The 19137-nt window shown below is 43.1% G+C and overlaps 1 protein-coding gene across 9 annotated transcripts in view; it reads right to left on the minus strand.

Annotated features, from left to right (window-relative positions):
• The window catches only part of LOC125086411 (uncharacterized), a 101093-nt gene that overhangs the window by 62989 nt on the left and 18967 nt on the right, over positions 1 to 19137 (minus strand). For 3 of the 9 annotated variants that reach the window (XM_047705729.1, XM_047705726.1, XM_047705728.1), the window contains exon 4: positions 9738 to 9893. The exons of 3 other annotated variants lie outside the window; for them this stretch is intronic. In XM_047705729.1, the coding sequence (XP_047561685.1) occupies positions 9738 to 9893 (156 nt within the window). Of the gene's footprint in view, positions 1 to 6; positions 912 to 9737; positions 9894 to 17203; positions 17694 to 19137 lie in introns of those variants that run through there. 3 more of the 9 variants (XM_047705727.1, XR_007123187.1, XR_007123184.1) reach the window with 3 other exon arrangements.

Genomic DNA, 19137 nt, shown 5'->3' on the forward strand with positions numbered 1-19137 from the left:
CTGATTCCAGAGAGGAGGGTGAAGAGGGTTTCTGACCCAAGCCATGATGAATTCCTAGATTTATGAAAACGCAAGATTTCGTCCCCTACCATGAAATGCACCATTTAAACATCTGCAGCAGGCTGTAGCAGGTTCACGGTGCGTGTGATCCCCAGGACTTCGTGGTTCCCCATCCCCAGGGCACATGACCCGGGCAGGCGTGAGAGCCCCTCCCTCAAGCCCCCGGGCCGGGCTGGGGACACCAAAGCTGGCGAAAAGCAGAAGCTCCAAGGCCCTGAGAAGGCACCATCTGTGCTCACAGGAGCTGAGAGGCAAGCGAGCCCTGGGCAGGGAGGACCTCTGGAATTCTGGAGACGCAGGACATTTCTGACTTCCCAGATGATGGCCCAGTCCACAAGCAAGAAGCAGTGGGAACTACTCAGCTAGCAGGTCTCTCGCCATGGGCATCTCATAAAGCTCTTAAACTTGGTGAAATGAGAAAGAAAATGCTCTTTTTCTCCTTAAAGTCTGTTCCCTTGATCCCTGGCCCCATTTCTGTCCTCCCAACCCTCTGGCTTCCTGTCACCTGCTGGGACTCACTCTGCTCCTCTGGCCCCAGAGACTTGGCGCAGGCTTCACCCTGCCCTCCACGCGCTGAGCCTGGGCTTCCACAGGCCCTCTCCACCACCACCCCCAGGACCCACAGTGAGCACTGCTCTGGGGAACTCCGAATCCCTGCCCAGGGAGCACCCCTCGGACACCAGCCACACGGCCGCTCCTCCAGGCCCTCCTGGCTGCATCAGGCTCCGGGTGACACCGGCCACCACTGTGGCCAGGCACATGCAGGGTGATGGCTTCATCAGGGTCCACCCCACAGACACCCATCTCTTCCGGTACCCCCAGCAGCTGGCACAACCCTGTTAGATACCGATCTGACAAACAAATGAAGTCAGGTTTTGTTTCTTTGTTTTTACTTGCCTATTTATTGATTGAGGCATAACTGACATACACAATGACTCAATATCTGTGTGTTTTGAAATGATCAGCACAATTAAGTCTAGTGAACATCTGTCACCCTACATAGTTACTAAACATACTGTGTTCTTGTGATGGTCAGGAAGAAGCCCTATGAGCTCTCCAGATCAAGAGGCAGCAAAAAGAACCTCGAAAGAACCTAGCACAGGTGATGGAAACCAGTGTTTATTACCATCCAGCTGCTTCCCGCGTTGCTTTGACCACAGGCAAAGGTTTGGCAGGAATGTGCCTTCAAGCACAGGGACGGGCAGGCAGACAGCTTGATAAACCGGTTCCTACCTTTGGTCTTTTCTATCCTGCTTGCCTTCCTGCTTCCAGAACACAGACTGGAGGAGGGACCGGGGAGCCTGGCTGCTGTCAGGTGCACACACCCCGCCCCCCCCCACTGCCAGGGTGCGTGGGGAGGACACAGAGACAAGCACCAGGGGAGTGGGAGGAGCCCAGTGGCAGGGAGATGTGCGTGGACTCCGTTCCTTCTCATCCCTGGGACTACGCGGCATTTCAAGGGCTTGGTGACTTCTGAAATTTCATATGAAAATGACAGGAGATCTCATTTTTCCAAGTCCCTTCAGTGAATTTTATCAATAAGGATGTGAAATACCGACATTGCTGATACAATATTCAGAAATCACATTATCACAGCTTTTGACCCCAACACCTGGGATAAGACCTAGTTAGGAATCGGCCCTGGGGGCTTCTAGGAGTCAGGAAGACATTATTACTGATTGTGCAGTTACTTTGAAGAGCCACACCTGATCTGACACAGCCCCTTCTCATCAGATCAATATGTTCAAGGGTACCATCTGCTGAGATGTTGTGGTCGTGCGGCTGGCTTACACAATGTTTGGCTCTGGGGCCACCATTGCAGAGTGGTGTGGATGGAGGGACTCTGGGTTGCGTGCAGACTGTGGTGTCGGTATGGGGTCTCCGGAAGAGGGCAGAGAGGAGCCACACTCCCTCCTTCCCCGCCCCTCACCTCCACATCCTCATTACCCCCTCCCATGCACCTGCAGCTGTCAGGTGATGAGAATAACCCGAATTACTGCTGATACACGATACCAGCAAATCATCCCCAAATGATAATATTTTTACTATAACCAAAAAAAATCCCATGTGATACACCTTCCAGCTCATCTGGACACCTGGGTGAGAAACAGTAAGGACCTGATTGCTTTCCTGGAAAGCAAGGCACACTGGTTTTCCGGCCCACGTCCACACATTCCCACCCCTGCAAGCAGAGGGGAGAGTCTGGGCTCAGTCCAACTTCTCTGTGGGTCTGTCACACTTCACACATAACTGTGCTCCTGAAAACCTGGGTGAATTTAGTTTTCTGCAAACAGCCCCACATTTGAAAGGTACTAAGGAAAGCTTCCTATGTAAAGGAATTCCAAGGACGGCTCGGCGCAGCTAAGTGTCCCTCATGCTTGTGGCTCAGGTCATGATCTTGGGGTCACAGGATTGAGACCCACATAAGGCTCCATGCTCAATGCAGAGTCTGCTTGAGTTTCTCTCTCCCTCGGCCCCTCCACGCCCCCATGCTCTAGCTCTCTCTCTACCTCTAAAATAAATAAATAAATCTTTTAAAAATAACAAAGGAATTCCATGTTAAGCAAATACCAAATTCTGGCTACAAAGACTGTGGCAAAATGAAAAATGCTTATGCATCAGAGTTAAGAAGAAAAAGTCCTAATCAAAACTGTGTCTTGGGGCTCCTGAGTGGCTCAGTCAGTTAAATGTCCATCTTGGGCTCAGGTTGTGATCTCGGGGTCCTGGGATCGAGCCTGCATTAGGCTCTCTGCTCAGCAGGGAATCTGCTTTTCCCTCTTCCTCTCCCACTTCCTCTGTGCTCTCTCTCGCAAGTAAATAAAATCTTTAAAAAAAAGTTGTGTGCCTTGTGTGGTGTGTCTCCCTCACCTTTGTGCCTTGCTCTGTACTGGAAACCCTCCGCTCCCCTCTGCACCTCTCCTTATTGATGTTTACTTCTCATTATGTTTCCTAACAGCAATCACACCCCTTCCTTGAGCCCCTGGGACAGACTGCAACTGCTTCAGAGACCACCCCAGTTATACACACTCACACATGCACATTTGCTCACACACATGCACACACTTACATACACACCACTCACACTCTTGCACACACATGCAGATCACTCACAATCACACTCACATATACACACACATACACACTACTTGCACTCACCCATGCTCACACCACACATGTACACTCACACACACACACACACACACACACTCAGTGTCAAACCCTCCAGAGGCTCTGGTAGGTTTCCCTGGCCTTTTGGTTTGTTAAGCACAACTTTAAAAGCTGTCCCCCCAAAAGGCTTGTAAACGTCCTTTATGCTCAGCAACTATAAAATCACCACCTGTTACACAAATCAGCCATCTACCCAGCAACCTATTTATTACCCACCCTCTCGAGTTTATACAGAAAGACTAAGCAAATAACTCTCAACAAATTCCTTTAAAAAATAAATAAAAAGAAGAAAGATCTTATTTCTCAGCCCAAAATGCCCTTGTCAGCTGGCGACAAATAAAACACACATTATGGGATAAATTAAAGGCCCTAGGGTCAGGGCCCTAACTCTCCAGGAAAATCACTGACTAAATCCTTCTAAATTGATTAGACAGCTCCTCTCCTCAGTTCTGATGCCGTTGGATGTTACAATAAAAGAGCCAAAGTCCTTCAGTGGTGCCATCAACAGACGACGCCAGCTTTTCCCTTCCTCTGGCCTAAAGGCCCCTGCTCTAAACTCAGAAATAAAATAGAAACTTTTAGAAATAACCTAAAAAAGAAATGTAATAAAACCTGTAGCAGGCACTCCTAACTACAGACACCACAGCGAACAGACCCAGGCATGCGGGCTTCCCTGTCGGGCGCAGACCGCATGTCCCAAACACCTGTCCAGTCCCTACAAGGCACTGAGTCAGGATTGCCAGGGCTCCGAGCGCAGGAACAGGTGACCTCGTGAACACAGGCTGCCCAGCCCAAGGTTGGCAAAATAAAAATCAATTTCCTGGGATTGAGTGAATGCATTTAACTATGGTTAATGTTCTATTTTGAGTAAGTATGTGAGGAAATGTACTTTTCTTCCTCCTTTATCTCTAACCTTCTATTTAACATGCTTCCATAAACTGGACTAGAACATTCTGCCAGTGATATAATATTCCAACATCCCTCCTCAGAATTCAGGAGGGGAAAAAAAAACTTCTTATGAAAATTCATAGTATGGTGTTGAAGTGAGGAAATTATAGAGAAACTTGAAAATACTGATTCTGTAGAATATATTAGTAGGCTTTACAAACCACCTGAAATAATGATCAAAATGGTTAAATATTACTCAAAATGCTTTTACTAAGTTCCTTTACTTTTCATGATTATGTAATTATTTACTGAGGACCAATAAAAATCCACCCTCTTTCCTGTAAGATTGAACTGGAAAAATCAAACTCACAACCATCAGCAAGACACAAACCTCATTTAATGCGAAGTGGCAAAACTGTTCTGGGACCAAGGGCTGTGCTTTACAGGGAAGGGAAATGCCTACAAACACTGAAATGTTCATAAGTGTTTAACAACCAGCCTTCCAAAGGAAAGGCACTACCTGGCCACACTTGCCAACTTCTACTTTATAAACACTCCCATGATGGCCAATGTCAACATGATGTCTCTGAGCATAGAGCTGGGTGTGGACACACAGTAGCATATCACTTCCAAGTGTCTCCACCATGAAGATCCAAGAGATGGGAATGACCTCAAGAGCGTACATCGAAAAACAAAATCTCATACAATAATTAGGAAGTATTGGTTTTGAGTATTTATTACCACTGCCTTAAATACAGTGCATTGAATTTTAAGTGATAAAGTTAAAAATTTCTAGTAATGGCCTTGCTTGATGTGCAGCTTAAAAAATTTCTGCAGATTTAACAACTCTTGTGAGCCAGGATGAGCCAGTTCTAGCACACTGTTCCCAGAAAACGGTCCTGGAACCTCCCACACAGCTTAGAGTATCAGCTTTACAGGTAATGAAGCTTCCCCGCAGGCCAGGAATTTGACAAACCTGAGCATCTCAGACAGAGAGTAACCCTTACTCTGACCCTTACAGGCGACTGCAGGCAGACCTCTGGAAGCAAATTGGATGGTCCTTCTTCCTTAGCTCAGGAGATGAGCTGATAAGGGTGACGAAATCATTCTGGTACATAAAAGTGAATTACAACTGTAGAGGATTTACAAGTTAACTCAGGAAGCAGAAGTGGCCTGGTTGTATTGATATGTAAGAAGGATGCTGACTGTACAGATGGTCCCTGACTTAGAAAACCCTTACTGGTTTTCAACTCTATGACGGTGACACACTTTCAGGAGAAACCCTGCTTCCAATTGTGAATTGTGCCCTGATCCAAGGCTAACGATCTGTGATACTCTCTGGTGATCCTGAGCAGCGGCCCCCACTCCCCGTCAGCCAGTAATCACAAGGCTCGACCGATACACTCATAACCATTCTGTACAACCCGTACAACCGTTCTGTTTTTCACTTTCAGTACAGTCCTCAATAAATTACAGGAGATAGTTGACACTTTATTATAAGACAGGCTTTGTGTCCGATGATTCTGCCCAACTGTAAGCTAATGTAGGTTTCTGAGCAGTTTTGAGGTCTGCAAAGCTAAGCTGTTTGGTAGGATAGATATAGTACATGTATTTTCAGCTTAACAATATTTTCAACCAACAAGGGGTTTATCGGACATAACTCCGTTGTAAGTCCAGGAAGATTTGTGTATTAATGTCTCTTATGTACTATATAAATAAAACCAGTGGAACAAAACAAAATAGCAGTTGAGTTACACTGAATTGGAAAAACTCAAAACAGTCTGTGAGATCAAATCTGAGCATCATGGTAGGGCTCAAAGGAGAGATGGCAAAGATCCAACACTCTGCTGACCCACACTTACGGGACACGTGCACACCCATCCCCTTTGCACCCAGAGACAAAACAAACAAACAAAACAAAAAACACAAAAACCAGGATCACTCTGTGTTACTCTGGACCCCAAAATATGAAAACTTGAGCCTTTCCTGCAGGTTACTGACCCCCCACAAAAACATCTCTCTCTCTACCTTTTGCAGTGTTGGTATCTAGAGATATGCCTATCCTTTGTAAGTACTAAAATCATGCCAAAAAAACAAAGATTTTCCTACCACACACAGACCGACAGTAAACTCAGATATTTGTTTATTTCTTTCAATACCTGTCACATTTTTTTCCTTAATGAGCCTGTCTTTCCAAAGTCTGGTCTCCTTTACAAATCTCTGTAGAAGTTATTTTCATCTCTGAGCCTTTCTGTGATGGTAACTTGCTTATCTGTCCCGATCTCATGGTCCTAGATGCCGAACAAGGTTCTCCTTCCAGTCATGGCCACGTGGCTCCTGTGAGACCAACCTTCCTACAAATAACAACTATCAACTCTGGGCAAAATATAAAAATAACTACCTAAAGACATTGAAGATGAACTAAAAACAGGTGAATACTGGAAGGAAATCAACACTTGGATGAAGGGAAAAGAACTGGGAGTGTTTCCCATTCTTTATGGCTTTTCTCCTGAGGTAAGGCCTCACTATGCAAGGCAGCTAAAAGTCAGAAAGAAAACCCAAAGTTTTACTGACTTGAAGAACCAAAGCACAGAGTTGAGAGAGACACAGCTGCTGTAAAACAAAGGGGGAAATCCTGAAAAGTGGAGAGCCATAAAGGGGGAGCCCCAAATTGTGTGTACAAATTCTGCCCAAATCTCTTGCTAATTCCAGAGCCACACATGTATGAAGCAGACTTTAAGCAGTCCAGCAAAGACTAAACGAAGTAAGCAGAAATTTCACCTACCATTCACAGCAGGGAAGACAAAGTTAGCAGTCTAAATTCAGCAAAGTTAACTGCCTACTATACCCACCCCCCCCCCAGAAAAAAAGTACTCTTCAGGAGAACACAGCAGACCTGAGAATCTCTACAACATATTCACATTCACAATGTCCAGGACAAAGTTCAAAATTACTTAACATTCAATGGGCACGTGGATGGTTCAGTTGGTTTAGTGCCTGCCTTCGGCTCAGGTCATGATCCCAGGGTCCTGGGATCAAGTCCCGCATTGGGCTTCCTGCTCAGTGGGGAGTCTGCTTCTCCCTTTGCCCCTCACCCCACTCATGCTCACTTACTTGCTCTCTCTCTCTCTCTCTTTCTCTCAAATAAATAAAACCTTTTTAAAAAAATTATTTAACATTCAAAGAAACAGAAAGACATTATCTATACTCAAGAAAAAAAAATGAAGATCAACCCTGAAATAATTCATGTATTAGAATTAGCAGACATGGGTTATAAAACAATTATAACTAAGCTCAATTACATAAAGTAAAGTATGCTTACAATGAATGAAAAATAGGAAATATCAGCAGGTAACTAGAAAGTATACAGAGAACTAAATAGACATTCTAGTGCTGAAAAATATGTATCTGAAATGCTCAAACTCATTGGATGGGCTTAACAGCAGAATGAAGATAGAGAAGAGTCAGTGACCTTGAGGACAGATTAACAGATTTCTTTTCTAATCTGAAGAGCAAAAGGAAAAAATTAACAGAGCTTCAGGAACCTGTGGGACATTACCAGAAGATTTAACATATGTACAATTGGAGTCCCAAAGGAAAAGAGAAATCAAACGAAGCAGATAAGATACTTGAGGAAATAATGGCTAAACATTTCCCAAAATTACTATGTCCCATCGAGATGGCAAGCTCAGTGAAAGCAAGAATTTCTAGGTTATAACCTCTTTAGCAGTCCACACAGCACCTAACAAAGTCAGGCCACACAGCAGATTTGCAACTAATATGTATTTATACATTCAGCATCCAAAATAATTACCTGCTGAGTGCATAGTGTGCGTAAAGCGTAATGAAAGGGGCTAGAGACACAGAGATGATGTGATTATAACCACTGAACCACTGTGCTTAGTAGAAGGCTGAGCTTTTGCACAAGGTAAGAGGGAGAAGCCCCACTGCTTCTTTTTGAGGAAGGAAAAGGTTTCATTCTTTTGTAGGCAATTCATCATAATTTGATTTGTTTGTTAACGGTGGTCCCTGCCAAAAGGAAACTATGACATTGTGAAAAGGGATCTCGAATCAGCAGCTGATGGTTACACGTATCTCTTTCTGATCCTCTTCAAACGCTCCTTTTCTCCCCTAACTTTGTTCATTTAGGACAAAAGGGTGAGGCTCTCTACACAATTTTCACCGATTTTGCTGGGCAGTGCCTTTAGCTTTTAGACAGAAGTTATACCTTCAAGACACCTACAGATGATTAGCCACAACATATTTTGATACTTTTGTAATATACAGGGAGAAATCTCTGAGAAAGACCATCTCTCCACTTCGGAAAGGATACACAGAGGTGTATGAATATAAGATCAAAAGGACCAGTTTGTGTGTGCGTGTGCGTGTGCATGTGTGTGTGTGAGAGAGAGAGAGACAGCGAGGCAAAGAGAGTCAGAGAGACAGAAACACAGAGAGAGAAACAGAGAAAGTGAGACTCTTCTCTGTGTGAAACCGTGAAGCATTTCCCTCAGACTGTTTACATGCTGTCCACCAGCAGTCCATGATTCTGAGAAGCAGCCTGTGCACAAATACACTCAGCAAAGCACCCCAGCAGAGATGTGCTGGACTGATGTGCTCGTTTCCAGTATCACCGTGGATATAAGGACATGGTTTTGGGCATTGGGCCCAAAACCAGATGCCTGAACCCATAAATTTAGTAAATCCCCTTGAAATGAGCTGCTGGAAATGTCTTATTTCTATTATAAAAAAGAACTCATCCATCAAGATACAGCAGAAATTAGATTTTGGTGTGTGTGCAGGAGCCTCTAAGCCAGGAAGTGGTATTTATGAGTTTGGTTATGGCTCTGTCCCTGACTCTCAGAGTGACTTTGGTCAGGATTTTAGTCTCGCCGGTGCCTGTGTACCCAGCCAATTGGGGATAATCCCCTCCGTGATCCATGCCACAAGCCGGCCACATCTGTCACAATAGCAGAACCATCATCCACGGTTTGCTCCCGTGCATCAGGCACAGTGAGGAGCACTCTGCTTGCGTGATTTCTGACCCTAGCAATCGTCCTGCTGGTGGGCACTACTCAGTCTGCAGATGATGGCACTGGATTTTAGAGAGATGTAGCAAATTTGGAAAAGCCACACCAACCAGTAAGCGGCAGCACCAGGATTCTATCGGATGCCTCTCACTACAGGACATTAGTTTGCTTTGACTCATTAGGCATAGTTGATGTATGAAAGGACACTCTAGGTGTGTGTGTGTGTGTGTGTGTGTGTGTGTGTGTGTATATATATATATATATATATATATATATATATATATATATACTCAGAAAAGAAGAGGAAGAAGAACGCTTAGGAACTGCATTCATGGAGCGTAAATCTAGATGAACGAGGAGGTATGGCTTAAATCAACTAGAGACTATAAACAACACACAGAGTGAGAGCTTCAGGCTGCACTTAGGGACCGTGCATACAACAAAAAGTCAGACAGGTTTGAGATGCTTGGTGGGTCCCTTGGAAAGCACTGGAGACTCTCAGTTCTCAGGCTGTATGCATCCTAACCTGGATGATAACCAGGAGTCCCACCACCACACCATGCAGGACAAAAAGCGTTGTGCATCCCCTACCACGTGATTCCAGATGCAACTTGAAGAGAAGTCCCCAATGTTTGCAAATCCACAGCTTTAGAAAAATGCACTTGCACGAGTAGATTGTTGATGAAGCACGGAAGCCCACTGTACCATCATCTCTCTCTGTTTTGGCAGGCTTAAAATCTCCCATAACTGAAGTTTTAAAAGACATAAGGAGAAAAGAGAAAGAAAAAGAAAAATGGCGGTCTGCCTGAGGTGGAAGAGAGATGCCTGAAAACAAAGAAGAATCAAAGAAGAAATCCTGATAAAATAAATGACATGTGAAGGGGACTCTTCCCCTTATTGGCCAATAGCTATAGCGTGTCAAGGGGAAAAAACTCAGAGAAGGAAGAGAAAGTCCTCCTGTGAAAACCTGAGTGTGTTCTTACAAGAAGTGAGGGATTCTGAATGATCAAGAAAAGCCTGGTTGTTGGAAGAGCCACCAGGTGGCCCAATATGGCAGAGCTGGGAGCAGCTGCACGTGGAGCTTGTGAACAAAGGGCAGGGTTACAACAGACACCTCCTTACAATGAACTGAAATGCATCCCAGCACAAAATTCAAAAATATCACTAAGATATATTAAAATACACATAACGGGCGCCTGGGTGGCTCAGTCGGTTAAGTGTCTGACTTGATTTCAGCTCGGGTTGCGATCTCAGGATAGTGAGATCAAGCCCCACATTGGGCTCTACACTCAACAGGGAGTCTGCTTGAGATTCTCTCTCTCCCCCTCCCTCTGCCCCTCCCGTTTGGGCACATGCTCTCCACCTCTCTCTCAAATACAAATAAGTCTTTTTTTAAAAAAAGTACACATGGGCACCTGGATGACTCAGTTGGTTAAGCGACTGCCTTCAGCTCAGGTCATGATCCTGGAGTCCCAGGTTCGAGTCCCTCATTGGGCTCCCTGCTCGACAGGGAGTCTGCTTCTCCCTCTGACCCTCCCCCTTCTCATGTGCTTGCTCTCTCTCTCTCATTCTCTCTCTCTCTCGCAAATAAATAAATAAATAAAATCTTTAAAATAAATAAATACACAAATACGTTCAAAATTTAAGTGTACACATGAACCATATTTCTTAAAGACTCTTATCAAACTTCTAGATAATATAGAACAATAGAACAGAACAGAGAGCCCAAAAATAAACCCATGCATATTTGGTCAACTAATTTATGACAAAGAAGCCAATAATATACAATGGGGAAAAGTCAGTCTCTTCAATAAATGGTGCTGAGAAAATTGGACAGTTACATGCAAAAGAATAAAATTGAATCCCAATCTTACACCACATACAAAAATCAACTCAAAATCAATTAAAGACTTTAATTTCAGACCTGAAGCCATAAAACTCCTAGAAGAAAACATTGGTGGTAAGCTCCTTGACATTTGTCTTGGCAATGAGTTTTTGGATTTGACACCAAAAAGCAAAAGCAACAAAAGCAAAAACAAATAAGTGGGACTATATCAAACTAAAATGTTTGTGCATTGTTGGAAGGAATGTAAATCAGTGAAGCCACTATGTAAAACAGGATGGAGTTTCCTCAAAAAAAAATTAAAATGGGGGGCACCTGGGTGGCTCAGTGGGTTAAGCCGCTGCCTTCGGCTCGGGTCATGATCTCAGGGTCCTGGGATCGAGTCCCGCATTGGGCTCTCTGCTCAGCAGGGAGCCTGCTTCCCTCTCTCTCTCTCTGCCTGCCTCTCCGTCTACTTGTGATCTCTCTCTGTCAAATAAATAAATAAAATCTTTAAAAAAAAAATTTTAAATGGAAATACCAGATGATCCAGCAATTTCACCTCTGGGTATATATCCAAAAGAAATCAGGAAATCAAAGAGATATTTCTACCCCATGTTCACTGCAGCATTTTCTCAATAGTGAAGATACGGAAACAACCTAAGTGTCCATCAGTGAATGAACACACACACACACCCCCACATACATACAACAGAATATCATTCAGCCATGAGAAAGGAAATCCTGATATTCATGACGTCATGGACCTTGATAGCACCACTAAGTGAAATAAGCCAGACAAAAGATTGCATTACAATTCAAATGTAAACTGTAAAATTATGAAATTTTGAAAAAAGAAAAAACATAGAAAAAATCTTGAAGACCTTAGGTTAGGAAAAGTGTTCAGATTTGACATTAAAAATGTGATCTAGGGGCACCTGGGTGGCTCAGTGGATTAAGCCACTGCCTTCGGCTCAGGTCATGATCTCAGGGTCCTGGGATCGAGTCCCGCATTGGGCTCTCTGCTCAGCAGGGTGCCTGTTTCTCTCTCTCTCTCTCTCTCTCTCTGCCTGCCTCTCCGTCTACTTGTGATCTCTCTCTGTCAAATAAATAAATAAAATCTTAAAAAAAAAAGTGATCTATAAAAGGAAAACTTTACAAATTGGACCTCTTAAAAATTTTTGCCCTTTCTGTGAAGGACGAAAACAAAAAGACAAATTACAGACTGGAACAAAATTTTCAGAAACCACATATCTACCAAAGGACTTGGTGTCTAGAATGTATAAAGAGTTCTCAAAACCCAACAGTACAGGGGCACCTGGGTGGCTCAGTTGATTGAGCATCTGCCTTCAGCTCAGGTCATGATCTTGGGGTCCTGGGATGGAGTCCAACACTGGGCTTTCTGCTCAGTGGGGAGTCTGCTTCACACTCTCACTCTCCCTCTCTCTCCTGTCTCTCTCTCTCTCAAATAAATAAATAAAATCTTAAAAAAAATACCCAATAGTACAAAAGTAAATAATACAGTTAGAAAGAGGGCTGAGGACATGCCAATGAAGGTGGCAAGTAAGCAAATGACCTACTCTAAAACATCAGCAACCAGGGAAATGTACATTAAAACCCCCAAATCAGGGCACCTGAGTGCCTCAGTCAGTTACGTGTCTGACTCTTGGCTTCAGTTCAGGTCATGATCTCAGTGTCGTGAGACTGAGCCCCGAGTCAGTCTCCACGCTCAGCAGGGAGTCTGCTTGAGATTCTCTCACTCCTTCTGCCCCTCCCTCTACTTGCAAGCCCTCTCTCTCTAAAATAAAGAAATAAATATATATATATTTTTAAAGCCATCAAGTAAGAAATCCCAATGCTGGCAAGAATGTGGAAAACCTAGATCCCCCATACACTGCTGGTAGGAATATAAAAGGTTATAGCCACTCTGGAAAATAATTTGGCATTTTCTTCTAAAACTAAAAATGTACTTACCATACAACCCAGCATTAGCACTCTTAGGCATTTATCAAAGGCAAATGAAAACCTACAACACTCAAAAACCTATACAAGAATGTCCATAGCAACTTTGTTTGTAATTGCCAAAAACTAGACTCCACAGGAATGTTCCTCAATGTGTAAATGATTAAATAAATACATTGTGGCACATCCAAACCATGGAATATTACCGAGCAATTAAAGGGAACAAACTACTGATACATGAGACCTTAGACTAGCTTCAAGGGAGAGCAAAAGATTATATACTGCATGATACTACGTAAATTATTTCATTTACATAACACTCTTGAAACAACTATAATATGAAAATGGAGAACAGATAAGTGGTTGCCAGACGTCATGAATTAGAGGAAGGGGGGCAGACTGACTATGAAAGTACAAGGGAGCCTGTGGTAATAATAAAGATACTGTATCTCACTTGTGGCAATTACACAAAGCCACACAAAAAGTAAAATTGCACAGATATAAATACACACATATTACAAATGAGTATATGTATAACTGATGAAATGTGAATAAACTCTGGGTTGTATCAATGCCAAATTCCTGGTTTTGATATGCTCCTACAGTTATGCAGGAGATCAATACTGAAGGAGGCACTGGTAAAGGGTACACAGGACCTTCCCATATGTTTCACTAGAACTTCCTGTAAATATAGTTATTTCAAAATAGTCAAAAATAAAAGAAACTTATTATTTAACATAAAAACAATAATATAGGGTTACTATAAACTAGGGTTTACAGTAAATATATAAGGAAAACATGTAAGAGCTATGGCAAAAAAAAACAGGAGGAGAAAAGCATAGGTGTATTCCATAGGCTCTTATACTACACTTAAAGTGGCCTAATATAACTTGATAGCAGGCTGATGAGTTAAAGATGATCCCATAGACCTCAGTGTAACCATTAAAAGAGCAAGATGAAGAGATATAACTAACAACACAACACAGAAGATAAAACGGAAACAGAAAATATTCCATCTAAAAGAAGGCAGCAAAAGAGGAAAAAGGGAATAAAGAACAGATGAAACTAAGATAAAACAAATATAAATGATAAATTTAAATCTAATCATATGACTAGTCACTGTCACCAATAGGAGCAAAATACATTCAAGTGCACATGGAACATTTACCAAGACAGACCATATTCTGGACCATAAAACATGTCTAAATAAATGTAAAAGGGCTTAACTCATACAAAGTATATTCTGTGATCACAGGAATTAAATTAGAAATCAATAACAGAAAGATGTCTGGAAAAATCTTGAAATGTCTGGAAATTAAATAACACACCTCTGAGTAACCCATGGGTCAAAGAAGAAGTCAAAAGGAAAATTAGAAAGTGCTTTTAATGAGATGAAAATGAAAATACAACATATCAGAGTTTATGGGAGTCTGCTAAATCAGTTCTTACAGGGAAATTTATAGCATGAATTGCCTATATTAGAATAGAAGAAAGGTCTCAAATCAGGTCCTCCCATACAAAACTAGAAAAAGAAGAATAAATGAGACCAAAGTAAGCAAAACATAGGAAATACAAAGATCAAAGAGGAAACAGAAAACAGAAAAACAACATACAAAATCAATGATACCTAATGGTCATTCTTTGAGAATCTCAGTAAAATTAATAAACTTCTAGCCAGACTAATCAGATAAAAAGAGAGAAGATACAAATTAGCAGTATCAGGAGAGAAGTAAGTAATATCACTATAGACTCTACAGATACTAATAAGGTAATAAGAAAATATCATGAACAACTTTATGCCTTTATGTAAATTTGACAACTTGGATAAAATGAACAATTGATTGAAAGATGCAAATTACCAAAGCTCACTCAAGAAAAAATAAATAACTTGAATAAACCTGTATCTATTGAGGACATCAAATTTATGGTTGAATACATCCCACAAAGAAAGCTCCTGGCCCATATAGCTTTACTGGTGAATTCTTCCAAACATTTAAGGAAAAAATACCAATACTACAGAAGTCTTCCAGAAAATTGAAGATTGACAATTTCCCAATTCATTCTATGAGTTAGCACTTCTCTGATACCAAAACCAAAAACATCATAAAAATTACAGACCAGTATCTTCAGGAATATGGATACAAAATTTTAAACAAAATTTTAGAAAATTGAATCCATCAATTGTTAAAAGGATTATGACTAAGTATGGTTTATCACAGTAATGCAGCCTCAGTTTAACATCTGAAAATGAATCTAAGTCATTCTGTTTTCACAGGTAAATAAGAAACACCATGTGATCATTGCACATGCAGAAAAAGCATTTGATGAAATCCAACACCTTTTCATAGTAAAACGACTCAACAAACTAGGAAGAGAGGGCAACTTCCTCAACCTGATAAAGGGTCTCTATGAAAAGCCTTATAGCCAACACCATACTTAGTGGTGAAAGACTGAACACTTTCCCCCAAGATCAGGAAGAGGACACCCACTCTCATTACTTCTGTTCAACTGTGCACTAGAGATACTGGCCACTGCAATCAAGTAAGAAAAAGAAAAAAAAAAGGCATCGAGATTGGAAAGGAAAATATAACATTGCCTTTAGTTACAAACAATATGATCACCTAAGCAGAGAATGTGACGTAATCTACAAAAAAGCGACTAGAACTAGTAAGTTTAGTAAGTTTACAGAACACAAGATCAATATAACAAGTCAATTGTATATCTGTATACTAGCAACGCAAAATCAGAAATTGAAATTTTTTTGAAATAATATTTAAAACAGCATCAAAAAAAGGAAATTAGGGATAAACATAGCAAAAGATACCCAAACAGGTACACTGAAAAGTACAAAACACTGCTGCAGGAAATTAAAGAAGAGCTTTTTAAAAGGGGGAGAAATACACATTTTTCCTTGAGTCAGAAAACTCAATATTGCTAAGACATCAATTCTTCCCAAATTGTTCTATAGATTCAATGCAGTCCCAGTGAAGATCCCAGAAGGATTTTCTGCATAAACTGGCAAGCTGATTTTAAAATTTATATGAAAATGCAAAGAGTTTAGAATAGCCAAAACAACTATTAAAACAACAACAACAACAAAGTTGGAGGACTTATGCCACCCAACTCAAGATTTATTTAAAGGCTATGGGAATCAACAAGTGTGATGTGGTGTAAACAAGCAAACAGATAAATGGGAGAGAATAGAGAACCCAGAAATATATCCATACATACATGAACAGCCAGTTTCTGACAAAGGTACCAAGGCAGTGGAGCAAGGAGAGTGCTGGACCAACTGAATACCCGTACACGAAACCAATGAATACCGGCACCCCACATAACACGGAGGGGTAGACCAAAGAATACATCCCAAAACACACACAAATAACACAAAAACATAACATAAATTCATCAAATTTCTTTTACTTGTGATCTTGACTTGGAGGTAACACAATGAAAGTAGGAAGTACCTTCTATGCGGATATTTTTCTAAAGAATTTTGGCACGATCATCTCCCCATGGAATAAAACAGAGTAAAAGTCATACTGGGTATGAAAACATCTTCCCTTCAGAATGTGTAAGGACTCAGAGATAATGCTGTATTAAACAGCTTTCATTTAAAACATGCAGTGAATCAAGGGTAAGAGTGTAAGCACAATAAGAATATCTGATTAGGAATAAAAAGTTAAGCATAATCCTACTGTACGACCCAGCCATTCTACTGCTTGGAATATGCCCAAGAGTACAGAGAGTCTGGCACACAAGTGCCCTCAGCAACTCTAAGAGCCAATCCCAGAAATCACCCAAACACGCATGAACTGGAGCGTAGATATTGTGGTGTGCCCACAACACTATCAATGGAGGAGCATTCCACACTAAAATGAAATGATACATACAACGAGATAGATGAGTCTTTAAAAAAAATATGCTGATACAAGACAGACCCCAAAAAAGAGAATATATGCTATGCGAATGCATTTGCATAAAACTTTAAGAACGCAAACTATGGCCATAGCGACAGAAGGCAGTGCAGATGGAGCCTGATGTGGGGCTCGATCTCACAACCCTGAGATCCTGACTTGAAACCAAGAGTGGGTCACTCAACTGACTGTGTGCCCCAGGTGCCCCATTAATAAAGCTGTTTTTAACAAAAGGTGAGTCCAGGATCAAGAGAGACCTGGGTCCTAGGGCTGGGACAAGCCCCAGCATCTCCGTGCCCCTGCAACAGAAGTGGGCTTTTCAGGATTACGACCAGGACTTCTGCCAACACCAAATGTGCACTGCACCAAGGCTATCAGAGCAGCCTGCCTCTCCCCGTTGCACCCTCATTCCCCTCCTCCCTGCTCACCCCCATATTTAAACAGAAGCCGAGAGACACTGCAACGTGTTTATGAAATCCAGCCCCACCCTACGGCAAGAACACTGAAAACTCCATAGTTCTAAGAACAAGAGCACAAATAGATCTATTTTATTGTGTCCACAGGGTCCTACCAGAGATTCGAGTTGTGGGATTTGCCCCCATGCTGTAGTGTGTAGATAAGAGCAGGAAAACAGCTGGGCAGGTCCCTACATCAGTTCCAATAGGTTTGGCTTCATGTAACGGGAAACCTGATCACTGACACGCCTGCATTTATTCTTCTCCTTTATTGGAGACTAGAGGTGCATCGTGGAGAGCAGCTCTGTGAGGCCATCAGGGTCTCAGCCTTCTGCTGTCTTCCTGGGCATGTGGCCTCCACCCTCTGGGTTCCATGAAGTCTGCCAGAGACCTGTGATCTGGCCAGCAGGAGCAGGAAGGGGGAAAGGCAAAGGGAGGAGCTCTGATTGTCCTGGAAGGCAACAGGGGTGCTGCCCAGAGGAGGGAGATTATCAGCAGGTCAGGGGCCTGGCTGTTTGGAGTCAAAAAGACAGCAGACACTGGAACCAATACTGGGACAGCACTTGTGCTATCAGCACCCTAAAACAGCCAGTCACCGGAGCTGAAACATGTCCTCTGGGTCTAAAGACCAACCATTGACTGTTGCTATAATTTTCTTCCCCCGAAGAATGGCTGCCAAGGAGCTCTGCTGCGGTGCTCTGGTCCCAGCCTTCAGCGACCACACAGCAAGTGCAGGAAGGAGCTCCCCTTGGCGTGGACCCAGCCCAGCATTGGGGGACCAAGACTCTGCTCTTGAGTACCTTGAATGCTCCTTAAGGCACTCAGCACCCAGGGTTTCTGGGCTGCCAGTGGAGAGCTGGAGGAAGAGACCCAGTCAAGCGAGGAGTGTCTGCTGTCCCCGAGCACATACTCGAAAAGTGGGTGCCCTCAACAGATCGTCAAAGCAGGCATGTCATCAGTGGGGGCCCAGTGGGAAAGCAGCAAGTCTGTTCACCGGGGTTAGGACCTATTGGTATCGGACAGTGAGAGGCACAGGGAAGGTGTGTGTCTTCATCAGACCTGGCTCTCCTGCCAGTCAGCCACAGGCCACACCCACCCACAGCCCTGCTCCCTATGTCAGTGGGGTGGGGGTGGGGGGAAGGAATTGGCCTCTCTCGCCTGTGAGGTTCCAGGGACTTGAGTGAGGGCTTGGCTCTCCACCTGGAGCCCCTGCCCTGAGCTTGCCCCTGGGGGTGAGCGGCCCAGGCCCAGCAGGAGAGCCACTGCAGGAGCTACCACTTGCTCCAGGACCAACTTCCACTCGTAACCAAGTTCAGAGTGAGTCCAGCCACACCGTGCTCCCTCCACATGCATGAAGGCACTAAAGGTGCCCAAACAAGGAATGGGGAGGGAAGGGGCACCCCAGGGAATGTCCTGCACACTGGGCCTCCCACCCCAGCGCAGTACCTCGGCTACAAGCACTAAAATAACACACCCCTTCTTGTTTAAAATAGATTTCGGAGAGAACGGAAAGGTACACAGTCAAAGAAGCCCCCCTCCCCAGACCCGGCTACGCTCCCTTTACAGTGCTGGTACATCTTTGTAAATTTTCTATCCATGTGTATTTGCCAAAGTATGTTATTTATAAATAATCTGATTCACAATAATAATGTATAAAGTACATCTTACATTATTAAAATTAGAAGGGGTTGCGCCTGGGTGGCTCAGTCATTAAGGGTCTGCCTTCGACTTAGGTCACGATCCCAGGGTCCTGGGACCTGAGTCCCACATTGGTTCCCTGTTCAGCAGGGAGCTTGATTCTCCCTCTCCAGCTCCCCCTACTTGTGTTCCCTCTC

This window comes from Lutra lutra, chromosome 15 (genome assembly GCF_902655055.1).
Source record: "Lutra lutra chromosome 15, mLutLut1.2, whole genome shotgun sequence".
NCBI lineage: Eukaryota > Metazoa > Chordata > Mammalia > Carnivora > Mustelidae > Lutra > Lutra lutra.